The sequence below is a fragment of the Cyrtonyx montezumae genome, unplaced genomic scaffold (genome assembly GCF_038088225.1).
Source record: "Cyrtonyx montezumae isolate F1298 unplaced genomic scaffold, pur_monq_1.0 scaffold_1, whole genome shotgun sequence".
In the NCBI taxonomy this organism is placed as follows: Eukaryota; Metazoa; Chordata; class Aves; order Galliformes; family Odontophoridae; genus Cyrtonyx; species Cyrtonyx montezumae.
The window spans coordinates 22,592,421-22,615,453 of record NW_027071825.1 but is presented as its reverse complement, the minus strand read 5'-3'; the positions used below and the strand labels follow the sequence as shown (position 1 = coordinate 22,615,453).

The 23,033-nt window shown below is 56.2% G+C and overlaps 4 protein-coding genes across 5 annotated transcripts in view; 1 reads left to right on the top strand and 3 right to left on the bottom strand.

Annotated features, from left to right (window-relative positions):
• The first annotated feature begins 109 nt into the window (after positions 1–109).
• PHGDH (phosphoglycerate dehydrogenase) lies at positions 110–3,492 on the top strand. Its single transcript, XM_065743431.1, has 12 exons — positions 110–320; positions 661–812; positions 949–1,014; positions 1,100–1,154; positions 1,232–1,330; positions 1,403–1,535; positions 1,610–1,758; positions 1,848–2,000; positions 2,074–2,206; positions 2,360–2,484; positions 2,608–2,827; positions 3,261–3,492. Exons 1-12 carry the CDS (start codon positions 183–185, stop codon positions 3,413–3,415), a joined length of 1,578 nt encoding a protein of 525 aa, XP_065599503.1. The 5' UTR covers positions 110–182; the 3' UTR covers positions 3,416–3,492.
• A 505-nt stretch (positions 3,493–3,997) lies between these two features.
• HMGCS2 (3-hydroxy-3-methylglutaryl-CoA synthase 2) lies at positions 3,998–7,295 on the bottom strand. Its single transcript, XM_065743404.1, has 9 exons — positions 6,966–7,295; positions 6,355–6,803; positions 6,038–6,163; positions 5,746–5,910; positions 5,499–5,667; positions 5,251–5,421; positions 4,522–4,628; positions 4,316–4,441; positions 3,998–4,242 (listed from the first exon to the last, which is right to left on the bottom strand). Exons 1-9 carry the CDS (start codon positions 7,052–7,054, stop codon positions 4,136–4,138), a joined length of 1,509 nt encoding a protein of 502 aa, XP_065599476.1. The 5' UTR covers positions 7,055–7,295; the 3' UTR covers positions 3,998–4,135.
• Positions 7,296–7,308: 13 nt separating this feature from the next.
• On the bottom strand, positions 7,309–9,349 carry REG4 (regenerating family member 4). Its single transcript, XM_065743417.1, has 6 exons — positions 9,179–9,349; positions 8,651–8,735; positions 8,464–8,561; positions 8,246–8,383; positions 8,070–8,175; positions 7,309–7,958 (listed from the first exon to the last, which is right to left on the bottom strand). Exons 2-6 carry the CDS (start codon positions 8,709–8,711, stop codon positions 7,885–7,887), a joined length of 477 nt encoding a protein of 158 aa, XP_065599489.1. The 5' UTR covers positions 8,712–8,735; positions 9,179–9,349; the 3' UTR covers positions 7,309–7,884.
• A 1,715-nt stretch (positions 9,350–11,064) lies between these two features.
• The window catches only part of NOTCH2 (notch receptor 2), a 79,186-nt gene continuing 67,217 nt past the window's right edge, over positions 11,065–23,033 (bottom strand). Inside the window, exons 25-33 of one of the 2 annotated variants that reach the window (XM_065743746.1) lie at positions 21,977–22,324; positions 21,701–21,843; positions 21,212–21,422; positions 20,252–20,348; positions 19,567–19,735; positions 15,881–16,182; positions 15,596–15,743; positions 15,015–15,112; positions 11,065–14,209 (exon numbers count right to left, since the gene is read on the bottom strand). In XM_065743746.1, coding sequence (XP_065599818.1) covers positions 12,866–14,209; positions 15,015–15,112; positions 15,596–15,743; positions 15,881–16,182; positions 19,567–19,735; positions 20,252–20,348; positions 21,212–21,422; positions 21,701–21,843; positions 21,977–22,324 — 2,860 coding nt within the window. In that variant the 3' untranslated portion in view covers positions 11,065–12,865. Of the gene's footprint in view, positions 14,210–15,014; positions 15,113–15,595; positions 15,744–15,880; positions 16,183–19,566; positions 19,736–20,251; positions 20,349–21,211; positions 21,423–21,700; positions 21,844–21,976; positions 22,325–23,033 lie in introns of those variants that run through there. The other variant, XM_065743756.1, reaches the window with a different exon arrangement.

Below are 23,033 nucleotides of genomic sequence, written 5' to 3'. Positions count from 1 at the left end.
GAGAAGAGGTGGGAAAGAGGTGGGATTATGGAAATGGGATCCAATGAGACAAGAGCGCAGCCCGCAAAACATGCCCCGCTGGCGGCCCATTTAGCGCGGCGGGCAGCACGCAGCCAACCTCTTCGGCCGGAGCCGTGCGGACAGACGGCGTGCACGGATCCCCGACGGCCCCACACCAAGCGATGGCCTCCGCCAAGCTGCAGAAGGTGCTGATCAGCGACAGCCTGGACCCGTGCTGCAGGGACATCCTGCGGGCGGGGGGCATCCAGGTGCTGGAGAAGCCGGGGCTGAGCAAGGAGGAGCTGCTGCGGGAGATCCGGGTGAGCGAGCTGGGGTCTGCGTGCGGCTCAGAGCCCCGGGCTGCTGGCGACGGGTGGGCACAGGCGGGTGCCAAGCGGGCACCGTGACCCTCTGTCCCAGTGGGATGCACCGCAAGCACGCAGTGGAGACACCGCGGGACGGCGCAGGACGGTGGGAGGCTGCAAGCCCCCTCGCCCAGCGGGTCGTGTCCCCGCCTCCCGCGTCTGATGCAAGAACCCCGGTTGCTTTCACGCTGCCGATCCCAGCCCCGGGCCCCCGGCTCTTCCGACCCACCACCGCCACCCACCCTGCCGTCCCCGCAGCCCGGCTCTGACCGACGTGCGCTGTCTGTCCCCGCAGGACTGCGATGGGCTCATCGTCCGCTCGGCCACCAAAGTCAGTGCCGACGTGCTGGAGGCGGCGGGCAGGCTGCAGGTGGTGGGCAGAGCGGGCACCGGCGTCGACAATGTGGACGTGGAGGCAGCCACCAGGAAAGGGGTGCTGGTGATGAAGTAAGAGCACGACCTGCAGCCGGCAAGGGGACGTCCTGCTGGCATGGGGCTGAGGGGGTCAGCACTGTGCCCGGCCTCCCTGTGGGTTTCCATCCCTACGGGGAGGTCACACGGTGTCTTGGTTCCCTGTCCCCAGCACACCCACCGGGAACAGCCTCAGCGCCGCAGAGCTCACCTGCGGCATGATCCTGTGCTTGGCCAGGTGAGCACGGGGCTGTGCAGGGTGGGGTATCCATCCCACAGCCCCCAGCCCTGCACGGACTGTGCCCCCCCATAACCCCTTGCAGGCAGATCCCGCAGGCAGCCGCCTCCATGAAGGAAGGCAAATGGGATCGAAAGAAGGTACGGGGCAGGTGCAGTGCCTGGGAGGGTGGGCGCTGAGGGACCCCTGCGTGCTCACCGCTTCCCTCACCCCCCAGTACATGGGCATGGAGCTGAACGGGAAGACACTGGGCGTGCTGGGGCTGGGCCGCATCGGCAGGGAGGTGGCCACGAGGATGCAGGCTTTCGGCATGAAGGTGAGCAGCGGGGCAGGGGGGCAGCGGCGGGGGGCAGGCTGGGCACAGCTGTGAGCCCCTGCTCTGCCCCAGACCATCGGCTACGACCCCATCATCAGCCCCGAGACCTCAGCCGCGTTCGGCGTGGAGCAGCTCCCGCTGGAGCAGATCTGGCCCCGCTGCGACTTCATCACGGTGCACACACCGCTGCTGCCCTCCACCACGGGTAGGGTGGTCGGGGGGTCCGGGGGTGCTCTGGGGCAGCCCCCGTATCCCTGTCCCTGATGGTGCTCCCCTCAGGGCTGCTGAACGACAGCACCTTTGCCAAGTGCCGCCGTGGCGTGCAGGTGGTGAACTGTGCCCGGGGCGGCATCGTGGATGAGGGAGCACTGCTGCGGGCGCTGCGCTCGGGGCAGTGCGGGGGGGCCGCCCTCGATGTCTTCACACAGGTGAGAGGGGTCCCCCCAGGGCCACTGCCCGAATTGGGCCAGGGCAACCCTCGGGGTGGGCCCGGGGCTGAGACTGGGGCCGTGTGCAGGAGCCCCCAAAGGACCGGGACCTGGTGGACCACCCCAACGTCATCTGCTGCCCACACCTGGGTGCCAGCACGCGGGAGGCACAGAGCCGCTGCGGCAAGGAGATCGCCATGCAGATGGTGGACATGGCCACCGGGAAGGGGCTGGTCGGCGTGGTGAGTGCCCTGGTGCACCTCACACACCCCGTGTGTGATAGATCCCCACTGCTCATCCCACTCCTCCTCTCAGGTCAACGGGCAGGCGTTGAGCAAAGCCTTTGCGCCCCAGACCAAGCCCTGGATCGCCCTGGCCAAGGCACTGGGCACGGTGCTGCATGGCATGGCCAAGCAAGCAATGGGAAACGTGCAGGTCTGCACCCTAGGTGAGAGGTGGGCAGGTGTGCTCCAGCACCGGGACCCAAGTGGGCATGCCAGGTTGGAAGGCAGGAGGTGCTGGGATGAAGGATGGGAGGTGTGGGGTGGATGGGATGGTGGGAACACAGATGGGCATGAGCTGATGGCATTACTGATCCCAGGGGCCCCCCTGAAGGATGCTGGCAGCTACCTGGCACCAGCTGTGGTCTCGGGCATGCTGGCTGGAGGGAAAAAGGAGGCAACCTTGGTGAACGCCATGCTGCTGGCCCAGGAGGCCGGCCTGAAGGTACCTGGAGTGCCACACGTCAATGCCACCACATCCCACCCTTCCTTGGCATCACCCCACAGGGTGCCATGCCCTCAGGGGACATCCCATGGAGGATGCTGAGTGGACACCTCCCCCATTCAGGTCACAGCCACCCACAGCGACACGTGTCCTGAGCCCGAGGGCTTGCTGCAGGTGGCCCTGCAGGGCACCTCACACCGGGTGACAGGAACGGTGCAGGGCAGCACCCCTGTGCTGCGGGAGCTTAGCGGGGCCACCTTCAAGCAGCTGGCACCACTGGTGGGCCCTCTCCTCATCTACAGATCCAAAGCATCCGAGACAAGCACGCTGCCTGCGCTTGCTGGTGAGCTCCTGTGTCACCAAGCAAGGGGACATCTTGGGGGGGTCCCCACTACCAGCCTGGAGTCAAAAGGGGGAAGATGCTGACAGGGTGCTGTGTGGAGAGACAGGGGAGGGGTGGTTTGGTTATAAGGTTGAGGAATTGGTGATGCACAGACTGCCCGGGGGGGGGGGGGTCACCATCCATGGAGGTGTTCAAGAACTGTGGAGCTGTGGTACTGAGAGACATGAGGGTGGAATGAGGTTGGACTTGGGGATCTGAGGGATCTTTCCAACTATAACGATTCCATCATTGTATGACTTGGGGTGAAGGAAAGGAAGAATATCATGGAGGGGACTCAGGGTAGGCAGAGCCCTGCTACTCGTGATCCCAAACCTCTGTGGGTTCCAGGTGCCAGGGAACAGACTGCAGCCCTGACCCTTTTTCTTCTGCCCAGGGCTGCTGGGGAAAGCAGGGATCCAGCTCCAGTCCTACCACAGCTCCAGCACAGTGGCAGGAGAGCAGTGGAGCATGGCTGGGCTCTCAGCCCCTCTGCCTGACCTTGCTGTCCTGAAGCCCTGCGTTGCAGAAGTCTTCCAGCTCTACCTGTAGCCTCACACCACCAGGACGGACCTGGAGACCCCAGCGCCTGGGGGAACATCGCGCTCAATAAAGCATCCAGGAATGAGCATGCTGTGTCTTGCCCATGCATCCCTGCCTTGCAGTGTCCTTCCTACCCAACCCTAAACCCTTTCCGATGACATTCCTCATCCCCAACTCCAAACCTTTCCCTGCAGACTCTGTCCCTCCTGGCTCCATCCCCAGTGCCGCCCCCCATCACCCTCTGGCACTGTTTGCTCAGCGGTGCAAAGGTCTCTCAGGCACTGCTGTTCTGCTGAAGTCCCCTCTGGCCATGGCCCGGGCAGTGCTCCAAGATGGGCTGAGCCTCCTGCGTGCCTGTGTCATCCCGGTACTTCCACCTATCCTCTGGGGATGTTAACAATTGCATTTTGCCACCACCAAAGCATCGAGCATGTGCCCACCCTGGGGATATATGTCATTCCCCTTAGGTACGAGGGCTGTCCAGGGATAAATCCCACCTGGCACCATGGCGATTCAGGATGGGTTTGGGGGCAGGAGGGGAATGCATGGCACTGGGTAACGTTGGCTGCTTGCAATAGGGAGCCAGAGCCGGGGTGCTGCCCTTCCATCCGTGTTTTATTCCCCACACTGCCTGTGTTTTCGCAGAAAACACTGCCTGCTCCGGGGCCCGGATGGCTGCATTCACCCCTGTGCCTGCACGTCTCCCCGATGGCTGCCCTGCTGCGTGCCCTACACGGGCTTCCTGGCGTACTGCCGGCGGTACTTGTCGTCCACCCGCTCCAAGTACCAGGTGCCGGGGAACAGGTCTGCCTGGGAGCCGTGCGGAGTGTGGTTGGCTGTGGGGAGAGGGCGCGAGGCTCAGCGGGACAGCCGGACCCCGGCAGCGGGGTACCCCCTGGCCCCGCTCACCCAGGTGATGGGTCTCCTCGCGTCGCTTCATGATGTCAGCGAAGTCCTGCGGGGCCACGCGCTTGCGGGCGTCCAGACGGGTGGGCAGGTCGGCCAGGCTGGAGAGCAGCTTGTCCAGGGGGGAGCCTGGTGCGGGGAACCCACGGGTGAGACAACACCCACTCGTGCCCTCCCGCCTCTGGGTCCCCCCGTGGTGTGGGACTCACCTGGGGCAGCGTCTTGCGAGACACGGAGGGAGAACATGCTGGCGGCCAGCCCCGAGCCGTAGGAGAAGGCACCGATCCTGGAGCCAGCCAGGTCCTGAGCCGAGCACCTGCAGCCATTGGGGGTGAGGAGTTAGGGAGATAGAGGGCTAGAGGTGGCCTCAGCCAGGAGGGCCCTGGCATGCTGGGCCTGATTAAATTGCAACCACTGCAGGAGGAGATAAGGGAGGCTGTGCTGCAGGGGACGGCAAATGGGGCAGTTTGGCACAGCAGGGCCTGGGCTGTTCCTGCCCCCAACCGCCTCCCAGGGCCGTGCCAGGCACCGCAGCCCTGTGTGGGGCAGTGAGCAGCTCAAGGACGGGCTGACGGACACAGTGCTTGCACCGCCCTCGTGCCTGGCTGTTCCCACAGCTCCTTCCCGGGGACGGCCGTTCTCTGGGCATGAAAAGGGGGTTTTCATCCCACAGCACTGACAGAAGGGCTTTATGTGCTCCAGCGAGGTGGCATGGAAACGCTGGCTGGGGGACAGCACTGGGCTGCGTGCACTGAAAGCTGGACCAGCCCCAAAATGGTTCCTGCACAACAATGTCCCACCAAAACTGCCATCCCTCAAACGGTGACCCTCAAAATGGCGACCCCTTAAAGGACATTCCACAAAATGGCGTCCTCCAATATGGCGGGAACCAAAATGGCGCCCCCCCCCCCCTACTGCTGCCAGTGCTGTGGACTCACTGAGCCAGGAGCGAGGCCAGGCAGCCATACATGGACGGCGTGTACATGTTGCCGTTGCGGGAGGAGAGCAGCAAGGAGGGCTTGGTCTTCTGGTTGAAGATCTCCTGGCTGGCCGTCTGGAAGGCTTTCTCCACCTCTTTGCTGGTGTAGGTGTCCTCCAGCTTCATGCCGCTGCATGGGGAGAGGCGGGCTGTAACCACGTGTGGGAGGAGAGCAGAGGTGCCCCCACCACAGCAGGGGACACCCACCGGAAGGGCTGCAGCCCCTTGTAGAGCCCGGTGGCCGTGTCGGGGCTGGGGGCTGCCAGGAAGTCGTTGAGCAGCAGCCGCCCCACTGACTTCTGCACCAGCTTGCAGAAGGGTGTGTGGAAAATGATGAACTTGAAGTCATCCAGGGTGAAGGGCCGCTGGATGCCGGCTGGAAGGGACAGCAGGAACATCAGGCGCTGTGGGGTGGGATGTGGGGCTGCCTGAGCATGGCAGCTTCACCCCTCACCCTGCTGCCACTGGCTCTCTGCCTTCCTGCGGTACACGGCATAGCAGCGGTCCAGAGCCCGCAGGTAGCACTGGATGGAGAGGGGACCGTCCACCACTGGGTATTCTGAAGACAGGTCGGGCTTGTAGAAGTCATAAGCGTGCTCCATGTGCGTTCCCCGCAAGCCTGGGGACACAGGGGAGAGCTGGGCTTTGGGGATCTCTTTGTGGGTCCTAGCCACCGTGTCAACCCCACCTATGGCCCACGGCATTCCATGGTGGCACGGCCAACCAGAACCCTATGGAGCACTGACCTCTCTCCAGCACCAGTGGGGCGTTGGGTCCCACCAGCATGGCGATGGCACCCGCACCTCCCGTGGGCCGCGCGTTCCCCGTGGCATAGACGGCAATGTCCCCACACACCACCACGGCATAGCGTCCTGGGAGAGGACAGCAGGGATGTCAGTGGGTGGGACATCCCCATCCATCCCGTGGTCGCAGTACAGCCCACCACCCACATCCCCCATCTCCACATCTCAGCCTATACGGGTGAGAAAGAAAGGTGGGGGGATGCCAGGAGGGGAGAGACCTTCCCCCGCCCCGTAGTGCCCACATCCAGCCTCATGCCCACCGTCCCAGGCACTGGACTCGACCCAGGAGGCCGCGTTGAAGAGCGAGGCCGTGCCACCGTAGCAGGCGTTGGTGGTGTCAATGCCCTCCACGTCAGTGTTGCCTGACTCGCGGAAGAGCTCCATGAGGACGGTCTTGACGGCCTTGGACTTGTCGATGACGGTCTCGGTGCCCACCTCCAGGCGGCCGATGGCGTCCCAGGAGAGCCGCCCTCTCTCCACCAGCCTCTGCACCACGGTCAGGCACAGCGAGTTGATGTCCTCGTGGGCAGCACAGAAGCCCATCTGCTGCTGGCCCAGGCCCCGCGTGTACTTGCCGGCCTCCACACCGTCGTAGCGCTCCAGCTCAGCCTGCTCCACATATTGTGCAGGGAAGTACACCTCCAACGCCAGGATGCCCACGTCCTTGGGCCACGTGCCCGTGCCGGCCACTGCCGCAGTGCTGGAGAGGCTGCGAGGCAGAGGGAGCAGTGGCAGTCCTGTGCTGGGCACCGCTGAGGCTCTCTCCCTTGCACTCAGCTCCCTGACCCCACAGAGCTCCCCCCGTTGCCCAGCAAACCTCCAGCTGACCTCCAGCCCCCCCCTGAAGCCCCCAGGCTTCGTCCCAGCTCACCGTGCCCGCTGCATGGCCGCAGGGCATACCCGTGCCGGCCCCCGCCTCGCCCCCCAGCACCGCGCAGCACGGCCGACCAAGCGCAGCATCTTTGTCCCAGATGGACGGACAGAGGGACAGACAGAGGGACTGGCTTGGTGTGCAGCTTTTATCAACTGGGGCCCCCCCAGCCCTTATCAGCACGCTGGGCACTGGTGCTCAAAGGTCGGTGAGCAGCAGCCAACGCGACAGGGACAGTGCGGCGAGTGCTGGGTTTGGAGGGCGCAACCTGCGAGATGGCTGCGGTGGGTGTCCCAGCATTTTGGGATGCACAGAGCCAGGGCTGAACTTTGGGGTGGGCTCAGTGCTGAGCTGTGGGGCGGCACTGTCAGCAGAGCCCACCGCCACTGCGCAGCGAGACCCCCCGGCATGGAGCAGAGGGCAGGGGGTGCCCCATGCCACCCGTGCCAGCTGGGACATGCCATTCTCCACGTGTGGCTGCTCCAGGGGAGAAGCACGAGCTGGGTGGAGGCACGGCCATCTCCAAAACAGCAGAGCAAACAGACACGTGATGCATGGAGCTGTGCTGCGATGACACAAGGAGGGACCTTTGGTCCCGATGCTGCTGTCAGCACAGCCCCCCTGAGCCGTGGGCACATGGGTACTGCTCCCATCTCACAGGTCCCCATGCAGGGACTTCTCATCACGCACCACTGTCCCTCCATGCCTGCCCTAGCCCTGCAGCTCCTGGGGACTGTCCCCAAACCCTCTTCTCTCCCCAAAGGTCTCCACATCCACTGGCAGCAGGCAGAGCAGCATGGGACTTTGCACAGGACGCACACCGTGCTCACATGCTTCTCTGTTTATAGACGTATTTTTGAGAGAGAGAGGGACGAGGACAGAGGTGGGGTGGGAGGAGCGTGCAGGCATATGGCCCTGCTCATGGCGAGGGTGTGAACTTGCAGATGTAGTGGTGCCGCCGGTCACAGTCGGCACTGGACCACACGGTGAAACCTACGGGAGAGATGTGCCATGGGGTCAGCGCAGAGAGGGGCAGCAGCCCCCAGGTCCCCAGCCCAGAGGGGTCCCATAGGAGAAGGGGGTACATGGATTGCAGGCACTCACTGCTGCTCCGGGTCAGCAGGGCACAGCTTCCTCCTTGGGCACCATTCCCGGGAACCGTTCTGAGATCATCATACTTCTCCCCATGGCTCCAGCGCCAGTCTCGGCTCTGAGCAGGACATGGGGTCAGAAGCACAGCCCCACTGCCCCCAGCCCCATGGGCACTCCCTCCCCCTCACCTGCCGCAGGTAGTGCAGGCCCAGCCAGACAGGTTGCGTGCGCTGGTAGTAGCTGATGACCAGGCTCAGTGTGGCTGCCTCCTTGGGCTCCTCTACCCAGGCCAGGTGGGCTCCGGGGTAACTGTTCTGGCAATGTTCCTGCAGGGAGACGCAGGGCATTGCGGGACCCCAGCACAGCCAGAGCTGGGGCAGCTGACTGCACGCCCCGACCACTTTACCTCTGCCTCCTCCCAGGTGCGGTGCTGGCGGAAATACCTGAAGCAGCTCAGCTTGTAGTAGGACCAGCCCTTGGGGCAGCTCAGCAGGTACTTGGCTCCTGGCAGAAGGGGGGATGCAGGGACGGGGGTTCAGCTCCATGCCCTCACCCCGAGCCAGGAGCTTCGGAGCTTTCCCCTTGGGACTCACCGACCACCTGCAGGAGCACCATGCAGCACAGCAGCAGCAGGGCACATCTGGCTGCCATCATCCTCCTCTCTTCTGCAGGCGTCCCCTGTAAGATCCCATGTTGTCACCAGGTCCCAGGAGCAGGGCTCAGGGTCCCTAGGTAGATCCAGCCCCATAGCTGCCAGCGGTGCTCTGGGGGCACGGTGCAGCCACCAGTGTGGGCTGGGGGCCCCATGGCTTGTGCTGCCCAGGGCAGCAGCAGTAACGGCATGGGCAGAGCCACAGCTGCTGGGGCCACAGGCCTCTGTGCATCGCCATTCCTCCAGCTTGTGTCCTTGCCAGGCTGGGGATGCCCTCGGCTGCATGAGCACAGCTCCCCTTTATGTGTGCTAATCCCCAGTGCTGGGGAATCATTTGCAGGCTCAGCTCATCTTCCCCTCCAAGAGACAGCAACAAAAGTCGGCCTGGAGATCGCACGGCTGCACCGTGCCCCATCCCGTAAGGGCAGCTCTCGTCCCCCTGAGCACCCTGTGCCTGTCCCGTCCTCACCTGGCACCCAGAGACGGGAAGAATAACGGCCCCTCACATCGGTGGGGCAGGAGGGAGCTGCCCTATATAGCCCTGTGCTCGCTCGAGTCACTGTTTGCGCAGCTCAGGTGATTGCCATCATAAAAATCTTACAGCTCACTGCCCGCATCCCCCAACCCAGCTGGAAATCCGCCTAGATCTCAGCTCTGTTTGCATTCAGCATTTCTCCAGAAAAGACAGGAAGAACCTCTCCTAGTTGGTCAATAAAACCCCCAGCAATTAGCATTAATTATCAGAGCAAACAGAGCAGCCTATACGCAAAACCCAGCCTCGCAGCTGCCGGGTGCCCATCTGGAATAGCATGGGGTAACAGGGACGAGCCGCCTGCGGGCAGCGCGATGGATGGGATGGGGCGGGATGGGGCGGGATGGGACAGCAGCCAGCAGGGCCCGCACCCCGCCCAGCTCGTGGTGCGTCAGTCCCGCACCGCCCTTGTTTGATCTGCCCGGGCCCTTTTCCAGCAGGATGCGGGGACAGCCTGTGGCTGGGGGTCATCAGATAGGGCTCAGCCGGCTGTCCCCACGCCCTGCGGTGACGCAGCCCCCCCCCATCGCTGCAGAGCTTCGTGCCACGGGGCCGGAGCCGCGCTCCCCACTGCAGGGCTCTCCCACTGCTCCCGAAGCATCGTGGTGGCTCAGCCCGGCGTGTGCAGGCAGGCTGACAGCCCTGGGAAGAGGGCACTGCACGAAAATACCCCCGAAGGAGCCCGAGGCTCCCGCAGTACTCCTTGCACTCCGCAATGCCAGCCCGGCTGGTTCCTCCGGGCCCGTTTGGATGCGGCAGGACAGGTTCCCACAGTCTGCTCTCCCCATGGCACGCAGGGGACGAGGCACGCACCGGCCCCGAGGAGAGGCATGTCTCAGCCTGAGCACCCCAACTGCTGCAGCTGTGTGGGGCTCAGCCCCCAAATGTGGGGCAACCTGTGGGAGGGGGGTGGGAGCTGCCGGAGGCTCCTACTGGTCGAGCTGGCTCTGCTGGAAGAGAAAGCCACGGAGTTCAATATTCAAACAGTGAAAACGCCTCCCAGCAGCTTTGTTATCCCTCCCGGGCATCGTAATTCAGCGAGCTGCTCCACTGGAGCACACGCTAAGCTTTAGGCGTAGGGGCAGCAGCTCCCTGCTCAAAACACAGGAATGGAGCCGTTGACAATTAGTTCTCTAATTGCTCAAGTCTGACATTTCCCAGATCTGAAAGCACTCCTCCTCACCCACCCCAGTGCACTCAGCAGCTGCTGAGCCCCTTCTCAGCGACCACGGGCCCCAGGACCTTCCAGGGAGCTAAGCCGTGAGGTCTGTGTGCTGCTGAGCTATGGCAAAGATCACTCGGCCTTCAAAAGCTCTCTCCCAACCTGGCCCTAACGAGCTTACCCTCATCAGGGCTCTGAGAGCTGCCCCATGCTGGGCACGTCTCACGAATCCCATCTCTGCAATCCAGGGGCTGTGCCACAATAGCCAGGAGGGCAAACAACTGCAGCAGCACGCAGATGCCGGGCATGTACTCTTTATTCTGGGGATAAAAATTGCTTATACAATTTGCAGCAACTATTTTCATAAAAGACTTTTATAAAAAAAAAAAATTGTAAAAATAAGCAAATATTTTCCATGATTAATACAGGAAAACGCTGCCGTGTGAATGGTTGCTCTACAACTTACGAGTTAAAATACCACCTTAAGGAGATATTATCTTTACAAGTAGTTAAAAAAAAAAGAGGCAGAGGGCCATCCTATTAACACAGAGGGCACGAAGCTGGCTTCACTCCACAGAAAGCACTCGTCTTGCAAATGGCAGCTACACGTACAGAAAGGCACTTGGTTACTTGGGGCCAGCACGGCTGTGGCAGCGCGGTGTAACGCGTACCTCGACAGACCTCCGTGAGCCAGAGGCACGGGGACTTCACAGTGCACACTGTGCCCGTCGGGAAAAGCAAGTTCAGAACATAAAGTTCAGCCCAAACACGGCCCAGGGGAACCTGCTCGTCCTGAGGCCCTGCCTTCATGTACCATCGAGCGGAACGGAAGGAAGAGGAAAAAGCTTGATGCTGGATTAGGGGAGAAATACTGTACACGGCGGGATGCTCGGGCAGCAGCGGCCACCTCTGGCCTCTGGTGACAGCCGACAGCTCCGCATCTCTTTGGATCACGTGTCTGCAGGGATCCCCTGAAGAGGTAGAGGCGAACCACCCCCAGGAATGTGTGCTGCTCCCTCTGCCTGCCTTGCAGCCCTTCGGGGAAGCGTTAGCGTGCGGACGAGGGAGAAGCAGCAGGCATCCAGAAGCGCGGCAGAGCTGCGGTACCAACGCCACTGCTGTCCCATGGGGGAATCTGTGCCGCAGGACAGCCCCAAAGCCAAGGACCAAACTGCATTAGGGAGCTGTCAGTGAGCGACTCGCTCTGCTGCTGGCCCAGCTCCCGCTGCAGCTGCTGGAAGGCTGCTCAGGACTCAGTGCAGCAGCTTCCTTCTGCATGGGGAGGACAAGGCAGCGCTGCCCCAGGACTGGGGCAGAAGGAACACTTCGGAAGGGCCAGATGCCATTCCTGTCACACAGGGACACACTGCAGACACGTAACGATGTCCTTGATATTGCTCAGTAATACCCCAGCGAGGCAGCATATGGTGTCTGTGAGACGGGACACAGCAACCCTCAGGTGGAGGGGAGGGAGTGCTGTGTGAGAACGCTGGAGCTGGTGGCACGAGGTCTTGAGGTGCTCCTGCTAGTCCCAAGAGCTTCCCAGCAGGCCTGTGTTACTTGCAGGCATCTCTTCCAATCCAGGAGCACGTGAAGGCTGTCACAGACACACCTGGCACAACGGGGGCACGGGAGGGGGTCGTGTGTCACCACGGTCAGGTGCGTCTCGAGGAAGACATACAACTCGGGAGAGATGTGCCTGCAGGCCCCGCAGAGGGACGATGGGTCAGACCAGCGTCTTCAGGAGGAAGATTACAAAAATAAAAAGGCTTAAGAGAAGACTATATGTATATATAACCTCAGAATACCTTGGGGGCAGGCAGTGAAAATGGTAAGGGCTATTAGTGGGTTCATATAAGAAAAGGGTTCTCACAGAGGAGCTGAAGCTGCGTGACAGGTGGTGGCAGCTGCAGACACTCAGGCCGCAGGTGGCCTGGGGAGTCTGGCTTGCTTGCTGAGCAAGAGGAGCTGCAGGATGGATGGAGGGCTCTAGGAATGTGGGTACAGCTCTGAGCCGAGTCAAAACAAGGCAACTCGAACTCAAGGAGAACTAGTAGAAGGTGCTTCAGAGAGAGGTTATGTAGGTAACAAAACTAGTAACAAAATAAGGATACAAAGCTGGTTTTGGCTAAACTTCTGGAGAAACCACCACGAGATGCATTAAGCTGAAGAGCTGCCTCCCCAGATACGTGGTGGGACACATTTAAAGGCAGACCGGAGAATCCAGTGCAGTCAGCAATCGCACCCAAGGCGGATGGCAGTTGGTCAGAAGTGATCCAGCTGGTCTTCTCCATCACCAGCTTCTACAGTTCTCTGCTTAGGAAAGCATGAAAAGCCTACAGCAACCACAGTCCCTCCAACGAACGAAAGTCCTGGGCTCATTAAGACTTGGATACTAAAACGGTTCTTCATTTCCATCCTGGAAGACCTTCATGAGTTCTGGCGCCCACTTCAGTCAGCCTTCAGGCGTACACCTGCATGTTGTTCCGCTGCTGCTCCGGCATGTGGGCGGCCGCCGGCCCGCGCTGGTTGTTACCGGGACTGGTCGCCACGTCAGACCAGTCAGAAGCAGAGTGTGGGGAGGAGCTCGACCACTGGTCCGGAGACTCAGGCGACGGAGTCAGGTATGGGTGCTCCCCCTGTAAGTGCCGGTTGTGGCTAGGAGTCCGTTCCGTGGCCGAGGAGTAGCAGCTGTGCTGTGACGGAGGCGTGGGGTACTTGCCCATCGAGCTCTGGAACTGGTGGTAGGCTGGGAGGATTGTCTGAGGCACCTGCCCGTCCTGCTGAGGGATGGCAGCCATGGAGAACGAGGCGCTGGGCAGCTGAGCTAAATCCGATATCTGGTACATGGAGCTAAGAGGGCCAGCCATGTTCTGAGCACAGTTGGACTGGGCCTGCTGCGGCAGGGCTTGCTGGTTGATGCCACCCTTGGGAACCAGCTGGAAAGTCATGATAGGGGGCAGGGACTCCCTGGACACTCCCAGGTGCTTCGTGTCCGCTTGAACCAAACCGCTCTGCTGAGAAACGCTGGGGTGCGAATGCATGACGGGCGGCACCATGCCGAACATCTCGTTGTACTGCGACTCGTTCATCTCCATGCGATTCATCCACTCGCTGGAAACGTTGGCCGGCCGGAGCCTGCCGAGCCCGCTGCTTGGAGGGGTGGTTCTGTGCTGCGAGAGCAGCTGGCTGACGGACGGCAGCACGGTGCTGGAGCCACGGCCCAGGGGCTGCATCTCGTGGAGGTTGGAGAAGGACATGCTGTGCGCAGCCTGCACCGACGGAGCGGTCAGCAGCGAGCTGGGCGACGAGTGTAACACTCCTGGAGATGGCATCACAGGAGACGACGTTGGTTCAGATGCAAAAGCGTGGGGCGATTCCAGGGAGTCAACTGGTGACAGGGTTACCGAGCTCTCTGAAAACTGCCCTTTGCTCTCACTGAGGGACTTCTTCCTTCTCCTCTTTGCATCTTTGGTGAGATTTGTGGGCATGATGCCTTTGGCATTCGGTTTTCGTGACTTCTTGCTTAACGAAGCGTGCTTCAGGTTGAGAAAGGATCTGTTTGGGCCACAGATGACCGGGGAGAGGGCAGAGTTCAGCATGGCCCCGGGGTGCCCCGTGGGGCTGTGAGCTACATTATACTCATTGAGGAGCTGCACAATGTCGTGGTGCATCCTGTCCTGGGCCACGTCTCGGGGCAGACGATCCATGTGGTCCGTGATGTCTCGGTTGGCAAAGTGGTCCAGCAAGATTTTTGCTGCTTCGAAACTGCCTTCCCGAGCAGCAAGGAAGAGTGGTGTCTCCTCCTGAAAAGGCACATAAGAATTTTAGTGGCATCATTACGTGGGGGGGGGGGGATGGGACCAACTTATAGCTAGCGCTCTCTAAAGGGGCGTGGCAAAACCAGGAAGCTTGCTCATCCATTGCCTCCAAACCCAACTCACCCTGGGTTAAACCATCAGGAAGGGACAAATGCACGCTAAACCATCTCATTCAGAAAAGCACCGTTCTGCCGCGAGTCCTCCAAGGAGCTGTAAAAGGACCTGGTGCAGTTCTCCCACTGTCCTCCACGAGGAAAAAGTACCAAGGACTAGAGCTGTCCAGTAAAGAACTGTAGCTTCATAGTAGCTCTAAAATCCACTGACCACCATATAGTAATTCAAAACAGAATCCCTAGACAGAGGAAAAACTCAAGGAGGCCTGCACAGCGCGGACTGCTTCTCATACAGCAGGGCTTCTCTGCCCCATGTCCTCCCTGCACTGTGGTCCCTGAAATGTGACAGGACGTGCCACCAGATCTGACTCTCAGCTAACCAGAACCTAGCTGCATTATAACAGCAGCAGTCCAGCCTGGTGCTCTCACACATCAGCTCTGCAATGACAGCAGGACAGCACTGATGCCTGGAACACAGCCAAACAGGAAAGAAAAGTGCTCTCCCACATCAAAAGCCCTGCAGGACATCTAGCACTTGGGAGAATCAGAGTCACAGGCTGGTTTTGGAAGACCTGCACTGACCACCCTGTTTAGAAAACCTGAGTTTATTTTACTTCCTACAGCAACAAGATGCTTTGAGTTGGGAAGGATAGCCACGACGAGCACACGAACCATACCTTGTTATCCTGCATGTCTCTGTTGGCTCCATTTTTCAGTAGCACCAGTGTTGCTTCCACATTGTTGACAGCAGCAGCCCAGTGAAGAGCAGATTTACCTGAAGAGAAACCCAACAGCTTCAGACACAAACCAATTAAGTGTTGATAACGACCCAAGGTGGACAGAGTACGCTGAGGGAAGGAAGCAGCTGCAGTACAGTTTGCAGCATGAGAACATATCCTGTTCACACTTTGGAAATCCTAATGTGGTGACATTACCCTATGCTACCAAGATGCAGTGGGACTTCCAGCAATTTTGTTTGGTTTGTTTTTAATTTTTTCAATAACCTGCCCACAGAGTGATGTCTGTAGTGCAGAATGTTAACCCTACGTTTCTCCTGCTTCTCTTCCAGAACTAACCAAGGCACTCTGCAGCAGCCTGCAGTCTGTCACTGCTGGAATGATGTTCACAGGAGTGCCTAGCATCCCAATCAGCTGCAGAACTTAAGAGCAGCCCCAGCTCTGGGAGATGAGAAGCCCACCCATCCCCGCTTGCACCGTGACAAATGTTTGCCCAGCCCATAATGTCACATCCACATTACCGTGGTCATCTACGGCGTTCACATCTGCCTGGCAATTAATGAGCTCTGCCACCATTCCCTCCACGGCCAGCCGTGCAGCCAGGATTAATGGGGTTGTTCCATCATTCATGCGAGCATCCAAGTCCGTCACTCTGTTACGGATCAAGATCTGGACAACAGAATAAAACAGATTATTTTTTTTTTTCCCAGTAATGCTACACAGCAAAACTGAGGACTTGGAAGAAACCCAAGAGAAAGGCTTGTAAATTACAGTGAGCAGCTGCTTTAAAAGGGTTCTTGCTGTACCTGAAAGACACCCTGGGCATCTGCAGCTACAGCTGCGTGCAGAGGAGTCCGTCCCATGTTGTCCCGTGCATTAGCATCTGCTCCAGCATCCAGCAAACGTTTTGCAGCATCTGCCCTGGAATAACGGGCAGCCAAGTGCAGGGCCATCTCCCCCGTGCGGTCTGTTTGGGCCTGCAGGTTGGCACCTTGGTAGATCAGATCAGTTATTATGTTTGCTGAGGAATCTTCTGCATCCTCATCATCCTCACTGATATCGGAACCGCCCACACGCAGAGATGCCAACATGAGTGGAGTACATCCATCTGCAACAGAAGAGATGTCATCACGTCAAGCGGGCACCCTGTGATTTACAACATATGCAGTAAATAAACCTAAAGATTCCAAGAGTAAATGCTAATGTTTGCCTATGGATTTCACTGCCTCGCCACGTGTACATCCCGGGTAAGTAAGAAAAGTAAGAGGGACTGAGGAGGCAGCAGGAGTGGAACACAGTGCCAGCTGGGAGCTCTGCAGAAATGAACACAGGTTTTGCTTCTCTGCTGTGGCTCGCTAGCAGAAATCCACGGCAGTCTTTGAAGAACTGTCCTGATTTATCCCACGTATGACCAGGGCACGTTATGGACCACAATGACAGAACCAGGATTCTGTGCAGATAAATAGGTTGATGATCACCCAACGTAAGCAGTTTAGAGAGCTCTAACGCCCTAGCCCCACTTCCCAACTTCTGATCGCCAGGCCTTCCTAACTCTTTTTTAGGACAGCCCCAAAACTTTCATAAAAATCCTGTCCCTCTGCAGCTGGGAACCTCTCCAACCACCCGCAGAGATCATGGCTGCAGCCCTTGGATCCACCCCCACCCCAGGCCAGGCTGAGCAGTAGAACACACGCTCCTCCTAGTGGCTGAAAATCAGAGCACGGACACTCTTTGAACAAACTCTTCTCAGGGCTCGTTGGAAGGCAGAGAAGCGCTGACGTTGCTTGGCCTGGGTCTGCTTCCAAGGCTCATTCGTGTCTGCAGCCCCTCTTGCTCGCTGCCCAAGGCTATACCTCCCTTTGTGCTTCTCCCTCCCTCCCACGGCTGGCTTTGCTTCCTTGTCCCACATGAATACTTCTCAGTATTCAGGTCAGGATGTGGTCTTCCCTCTACTGCGCTGATACAAAGAGCAGAGAGATGGAGAGCAGAAAGGGGCCTTCCTTTTCTCCAGCACCACAGCCCTAAGAAAATCACTTGCAGGAAAGGTCTCATGCAATCACTGTGTTTGTCCTGGACGGATCACACTCAGCTGCTGCATGGGGACACAGCTACAATGTGCATTAAATCATCTGAAGAAAATAGCTGCCACCCTCCAAAGAGTCTCTCAGGTACATGAAGCTCTTTTCAGAGCTCAGTAAATTGGCCACACACGGGTGGTTTTATGAGGCTAGCAAAAAAAAATCCAGTTCAACTGTCACAATTAAGTACTTGGAGTATCAAGAAAAAGCTATGGGCACAGTGTCTTTCTTCTTCCTTCAAGCCTGTTCTCTGAAACAGTTGGAAAAGAACTCAAAAGGATCCAGCTGGAGGCAGACACACAGCACAGAAAATTCCAGTCTGAACCACTTCAGTTTCAGCTAAGGAAAAAGAGGGCCATATAATAGGAACAGCTAATTGGTTTTAATGATAGATGGTGGTGCTAGTTATGCCTATAATTGCATTACCCTGCTTACACACCAACAATAACTCCACTGAAAAAGAGTCCTCACCACTCTGGGGGACATAGAAAGTACGGCATGAAGAGACAAAGGTGAAAGTGGTATTTTACTGCAACAAAAAGGAACAAAAAGTCCTCTTTGGTTTGCTCTCTTTCAAAAGAGACAGACCCTGAGTAAACCTACAACTCAGAGTGAGGTGGGGAAGCACAGAATTTCACCAGATACATAGGACTCTATACAAAAACAATATACCAAAAGCTGGGATGTAAAGCCTGATGGAGATGGGACCTCTTGGATCTCCCCACTCTCAAGAGACCTGGATGCAGACAGGAAACCAGGGCGTTTTGACTTGCCTCTCCCTCCCCCTGCTGCTCTTGTTGCCTGCACCCGGACCCGTGGCCAGGATCCAGCTCACCTACCTTCAGATGGCTCTGGCCCAAACACCTGTATTTAAGCTCAACAACCTTTGTAATCAGGAGCAGTGAGGCATTGCTAGAGCAGGAGCTCCAGTCTTTGGGAGACTTCTGCATGAGACAGAGGTGGCTGCATCTCAGAATTGCCTATTTCTGATGGCCAGGGCAGATGGATGGCCACATCTACTGAGGAATCCTGCCACTCCTTACTACTCCAGCACTTCTCTGACTTTTTAAACTATCCCTTCCACTGTAAGCAACTCAGATGCTTGATTTTGATCCTACAGAGGGATATAGCTTACAGCATCTTGCTTCATGTCCCACAGCATCTATATGGCAGGAAAGCAACTCACAGGTCATATTATTCCACTGCTTTTGCTGGACAAAGCTTGAAGAGGATGTGAAAATAAACAGTCTGAAGGCTTAACGACATTATCTCCTGCACTTGGAAAGCTTTTACCCCAGCCACACAGCTAGAAGCTTCTTTATGGGGGGAAAAAAAAAGCCTAGATTTGGCAGAAACAGACAGCTCACGTTCTCACACTCCTTACACAGAAACCTCTTTTCCCCATGTTTTACATTTATGAGTGCTAATGGGTCAAGGAGCAGAAAAGACAACAGAAATGGAATGAGGGAAGGGTTCAACTGCATGGAAACAGTCCCACAAAATCCAATAAAAAGTAACTATAGCAAAATTATGAGAACAAACTCTCAGCATACGAACGACAACTATGTTTGCAGCTCTTCTAATCAGGATTAATATCCTTGGTGAACTCCCCTCAGAACACAGGGACTGATTACCAGACGAGCCACCCAGCTCCTCACCAGATTACAAGGCTCAGTGCCACACTTACAAGAAACAGCTGAACGTTCTTACTGCACCTAGACTGCTGAGGCTGGGAAAAAGAGTGCACATACACTACAGTTTTAAGGAGAAGTTTCTTTCTAAGCTCAGAATTGTGGTATGCCATCAACAACTTATTGAACCCTGCGGTTGAAGACATAAATCAATGAATTAAAAAGAACTCCTCATGAAGCTTGCTGCATTGCTGCTCTCTGCTCCAGCTGAGATTGCTCACACACTGCTAATCAGGGCACGCTGCTCTGCCAGAAGTCATTCAGGAAAAGGCCACCCCTTGCATCCACCCCAAAAAACAAACAGCTCGGGTATAAACCCTGCTAAGCTGGTCCTCAGCAAAGCTTGGCATAAGTCCCTGCAATGATCCAGCTATAGAAGCAGGGGGTTACTTTCAGCAGAACTATGCATTTCAAAATTCAGGCATTCTGACATCTTTTAGGCAAGCATTGTCACAAATGGGATCACAGACGATCTCACTTAGCTCCTACTGCTGCTTATGCAAACTCTCTTTTCTCCTGTTTACATGGCAGTCCACGTGCTGCAGGCCACAATCCAGCTTCCCCAGCTTTCTTTCCTGGAACATACACGAGCTTCTCTCGAGTACCACAGAAGCTCTGCTGGTATCCCTGCATACCCCACACTGTTAGCAGTCTCAGACATTAGAAACAAGAGAGGGCTGGTGGTTGACTTGCAGAACACCTGGGACACTCAAGAGTACTGACCTGGTCCTCTGACATTGACATCCAGAACATCCACTTCCTGATCTGCTTGGGGTGGTGTGAGGGCTAGCGATGTGCTCCCGCAGACGTCGGCCGCTTCCAAGTGCTGCTGTGTCCACTGGCGCTGATCTATCTGCTCATCAGCTTCTGGGAGCAAGGCCTGGTCCTCAGTCTGAGAACAGGAAATAAGCAGTGGGCTCCAAGTGCTTATCAAGTTGCTAATGCCACTGGAAGTTCTCTTGATCCAGTGAAAGATGTCTGCTCATGGGAGAGGGTGGACCAGGTGATCTTTATAGGTTCCTTTCACCCCAAGCCATTCTATGGTTGTCTTTTTTTAAGCTAATAAAAGCATCAGCTTGGTGTTTATAACTTTCACGGTGCCACCTCACGTTATGGGGTCTGCATTGCAAGACATTACACTATCATTGACCTTCTCTTCCCTTTGATGCAGCAGGGCTTGAGTGAGGAGACACTGGTACAGAATTTACATGGTTTCTCTACAGGCCTGTGGTGGCTGCATTCAGCTGAGGGTTTGCTCCTCAGGTACACTTAGCTGTATGTTACAAACCCCTAAGTGAACCTGGAAGTTAACGTAGCTGCTTTCCTCACTATTGTGGTATTTCATCCTCACTAGTCTAAAACAGTCTGAGGGTTAAGCAGGCAATATTTAAGTCTTGGAGCAACCTACCTTTACTCTCTTTGGCTGAGGTCCACCATCACCTGCCCAGTGTTCAGTTGGTCCAGAATCTGCCATGTTACCCTCTGGTATCTGGACTGACAGATTTCTAAGAAACAAGAACACATCATTTTGTAGCCAGGTCTTACTACTGCTACCCAAACTAGACTGAGAGACAATAAATGGGATGGTTGCAAATGTGGTAGCTTGCAAACAGAGGGGCCAAAAAATTAGAATGGAGCAACAACAGCCTCAGTTGAAACAAGCATCATCCAGCTGCTGCATGACAACAGGCACCACGTGGATTAGAGGTGTTCACCTAAACAAATACAGCATTGAGGTTCTGTAATTTCCAACTGCAAATTATCAACCATGACAATGGAGGACTGTGTCCTGACACTCCCAAGACCAGCAAGCAGTCTCAAGTGTCACACAGTCAGGCTTGGCTGGAGATGCCGACTTCCCAGGCCACACAGAGAGCGTAAATCAGATTGTATATACATCTTGCTCCCAGAACTGCGTGAGCTACACGGGGAGCTATGCATTTACAACTGTGAGCTTGGTTAATTCAATAGGATGTCAAAATTTAATAAGTGTGATTCTTCTTTTTAAACTTCCCATTATTTCTGAGTCATATATTTACTGCATCGAGCTGCATGTATTAGAAGTTCATTATCACCTGTTGACCTAAAAATGTAACGCCTATTACAGGAGGAAATAATGCAACTAACATACCTCACTGCTAAACCACACAGTGTCAGAAAACCAAACACAACCAAATTAGATCACAGTTATTTAAGGTTCTTCTGTGCAAAAAGGATGCATTAATTCAGAGAAAGAGCTGAGGAAGTCTTAGCTTAAAGATCGTTTTCCCTACGCTAAACGCCTTTAATGAAGGATTTATACACCATGTTCCTGAAGTCCTCTAATGCACTGATTGACACGTGGTCAGAAGCCTAAATGCGAACTTACTTAAGTCCAACTGCATCTTCTCCAACTGGCTCCCTGCGCTTGTGGTTACTGGGATCCCTGCGCAGAATAAAGCCCTCTGGGAGCCACAGTGAACCATGCTTGCGCTTACGCTTCGCCATCATCACACCCAAGAGAAGAATCAAGAGGATGATCAAAGCTGCCACAGCAAGCAGGTAGAGCAACTGGGTCTTCGGTGGTAACAAGGGTTCGCCTGCAAGTTCCAATTAAAGTACAGTGAGATTTTAAAAGCTGACGCAAAGATCTGGAGTCTAACTTCACACATTCTGCTCTCCTAAGGAGATGCCACCCCCTTTAGAGCAGAATAAGCATACTGCACATGCAGCCTTCTGTAACGGAGGATGAAAAAATTAGCTCCCAGAAACCACCTTAACAGCAGAAATATGTTACGACAATGGATCAGTAGTCCGAGCACGCATTTTGCAAGCTCAAGTTTCTTGCACAAGCCATTTTTCCCCTGGAATTACTTACTTTGGACAGACACAAAAGGATAAGGCAACATGCCCTTGATTGCCTGAGCAGCTAAGAGGGCTGCAGCAGCTTCTGTGTTGTGAAAGCATTGCTCTGAATCCTCTGCACATTGACGGTTGTCGATCTCTAGGAACACCCTGGTGCTGCAGAAACACAGGAAGAGGGCACAGAGGTTAGCAAAAGAAGCTAAGAACTTCCCAACTCCAGAACGCCCCAGAAGAGCTACAAGAGGTACCAGCGTAACAAGGCCAAAGGAGCACGAAGGCTTCCACTCACCCAATGACCTCCTGCTCTAGTTCTCTGTGCCTGCGAACAACCGCAAGGGATCTCCGACTCCGTGCTGCCGATTTCTCCCCGTAATATGGGAATACCATGGGATTTCCCTGGGAGTCCAGCTTAATTCTCAGATTGGTGTGGAGGAGAGTTCCCAAAGTGCGCAAGAAGCTGCGAACATCACCCAGCAGCTCATCAGGGGGCATCAAGACCACGATGATTAGGGTCCCCTCTGCCAGCTTCTCAGCTTTGTCACCAGCACAGTCCAGACCGTCCCAGCCACACTCCTCACTGTTACAGCCCTGGTCACAGCGGCCATCTGCGTAGTGATCAGCACAGTACTTGTCATACCTACAACACAGAGAGGGTTACAGGCAGCATACAGGACATTCACATTCTGTATAACATACCAGCAGTCTAGAGCCTACACTTTACATCTGCCTGTAGGCATCAGTTGAGGCAGAGGTAGAATAACAATTGTGCTTGGGATGAAGAGAAAAGATGTAAGCCCAGGATTATGGGTGGCAGGGTGGAAGTAGGAAACAGAACATCCAAGAAAGAGATGGTTTTATTCTGATACCAGTGGAAGAAAACAGCTTATCCTGTTTATCACAAAACAGCTACACCAGCTCCAGCTTCCCCAAGTGAACATCACCTACCACAGGAAAACACATTCAGAGGCAGCAAACAGCTAGAACAAAAATATGGATGTTGCAGGTGTGAGTGGGGCTCAGGACAGGAGGCAGAACTACCAAAATCTCACACAAGGTGCAATACTTGCTATTGGCATTTCCACAGCAAGCATGACACACTCATAAGCAGGTTAACACGTTACCATCACTGAAGCTATCGGTTTAGTTTGCAACACAGAAATTCTAGAATTTCTTTCCAAAATGAGACAAAAGTGATCAAGTGGCAAAAAGTCCTTGGTCCAAAGTATTGCTGAAAGAATGAGCCAGAGAGAGAGACAAAGGGGGAGGCTGGGGCAGCAGGTGTGAAGCGCACCCATTGCTGAAAGCAATAGCAGAAGATATATTAGTGACACAAAGAAACCATCCTC

Excerpts from the sequence above, each read along its gene's own strand:
- HMGCS2 (XM_065743404.1), bottom strand. The coding sequence starts at position 7,054 with ATGCTGCGCTTGGTCGGCCGTGCTGCGCGGTGCTGGGGGGCGAGGCGG. Across the intron at positions 5,911-6,037 it reads CCCACTGGTGCTGGAGAGAG|GCTTGCGGGGAACGCACATG; the intron begins GTCAGTGCTCCA and ends CTGTGTCCCCAG. Across the intron at positions 4,243-4,315 it reads CGAGGAGACCCATCACCTGG|CCAACCACACTCCGCACGGC; the intron begins GTGAGCGGGGCC and ends CTCTCCCCACAG.
- REG4 (XM_065743417.1), bottom strand. The coding sequence starts at position 8,711 with ATGATGGCAGCCAGATGTGCCCTGCTGCTGCTGTGCTGCATGGTGCTC. Across the intron at positions 8,384-8,463 it reads GCACCTGGGAGGAGGCAGAG|GAACATTGCCAGAACAGTTA; the intron begins GTAAAGTGGTCG and ends GTCTCCCTGCAG. Across the intron at positions 7,959-8,069 it reads CCTGCTGACCCGGAGCAGCA|GTTTCACCGTGTGGTCCAGT; the intron begins GTGAGTGCCTGC and ends TCTCTCCCGTAG.
- PHGDH (XM_065743431.1), top strand. The coding sequence starts at position 183 with ATGGCCTCCGCCAAGCTGCAGAAGGTGCTGATCAGCGACAGCCTGGAC. Across the intron at positions 813-948 it reads AAAGGGGTGCTGGTGATGAA|CACACCCACCGGGAACAGCC; the intron begins GTAAGAGCACGA and ends CCCTGTCCCCAG. Across the intron at positions 1,155-1,231 it reads GCAAATGGGATCGAAAGAAG|TACATGGGCATGGAGCTGAA; the intron begins GTACGGGGCAGG and ends CTCACCCCCCAG.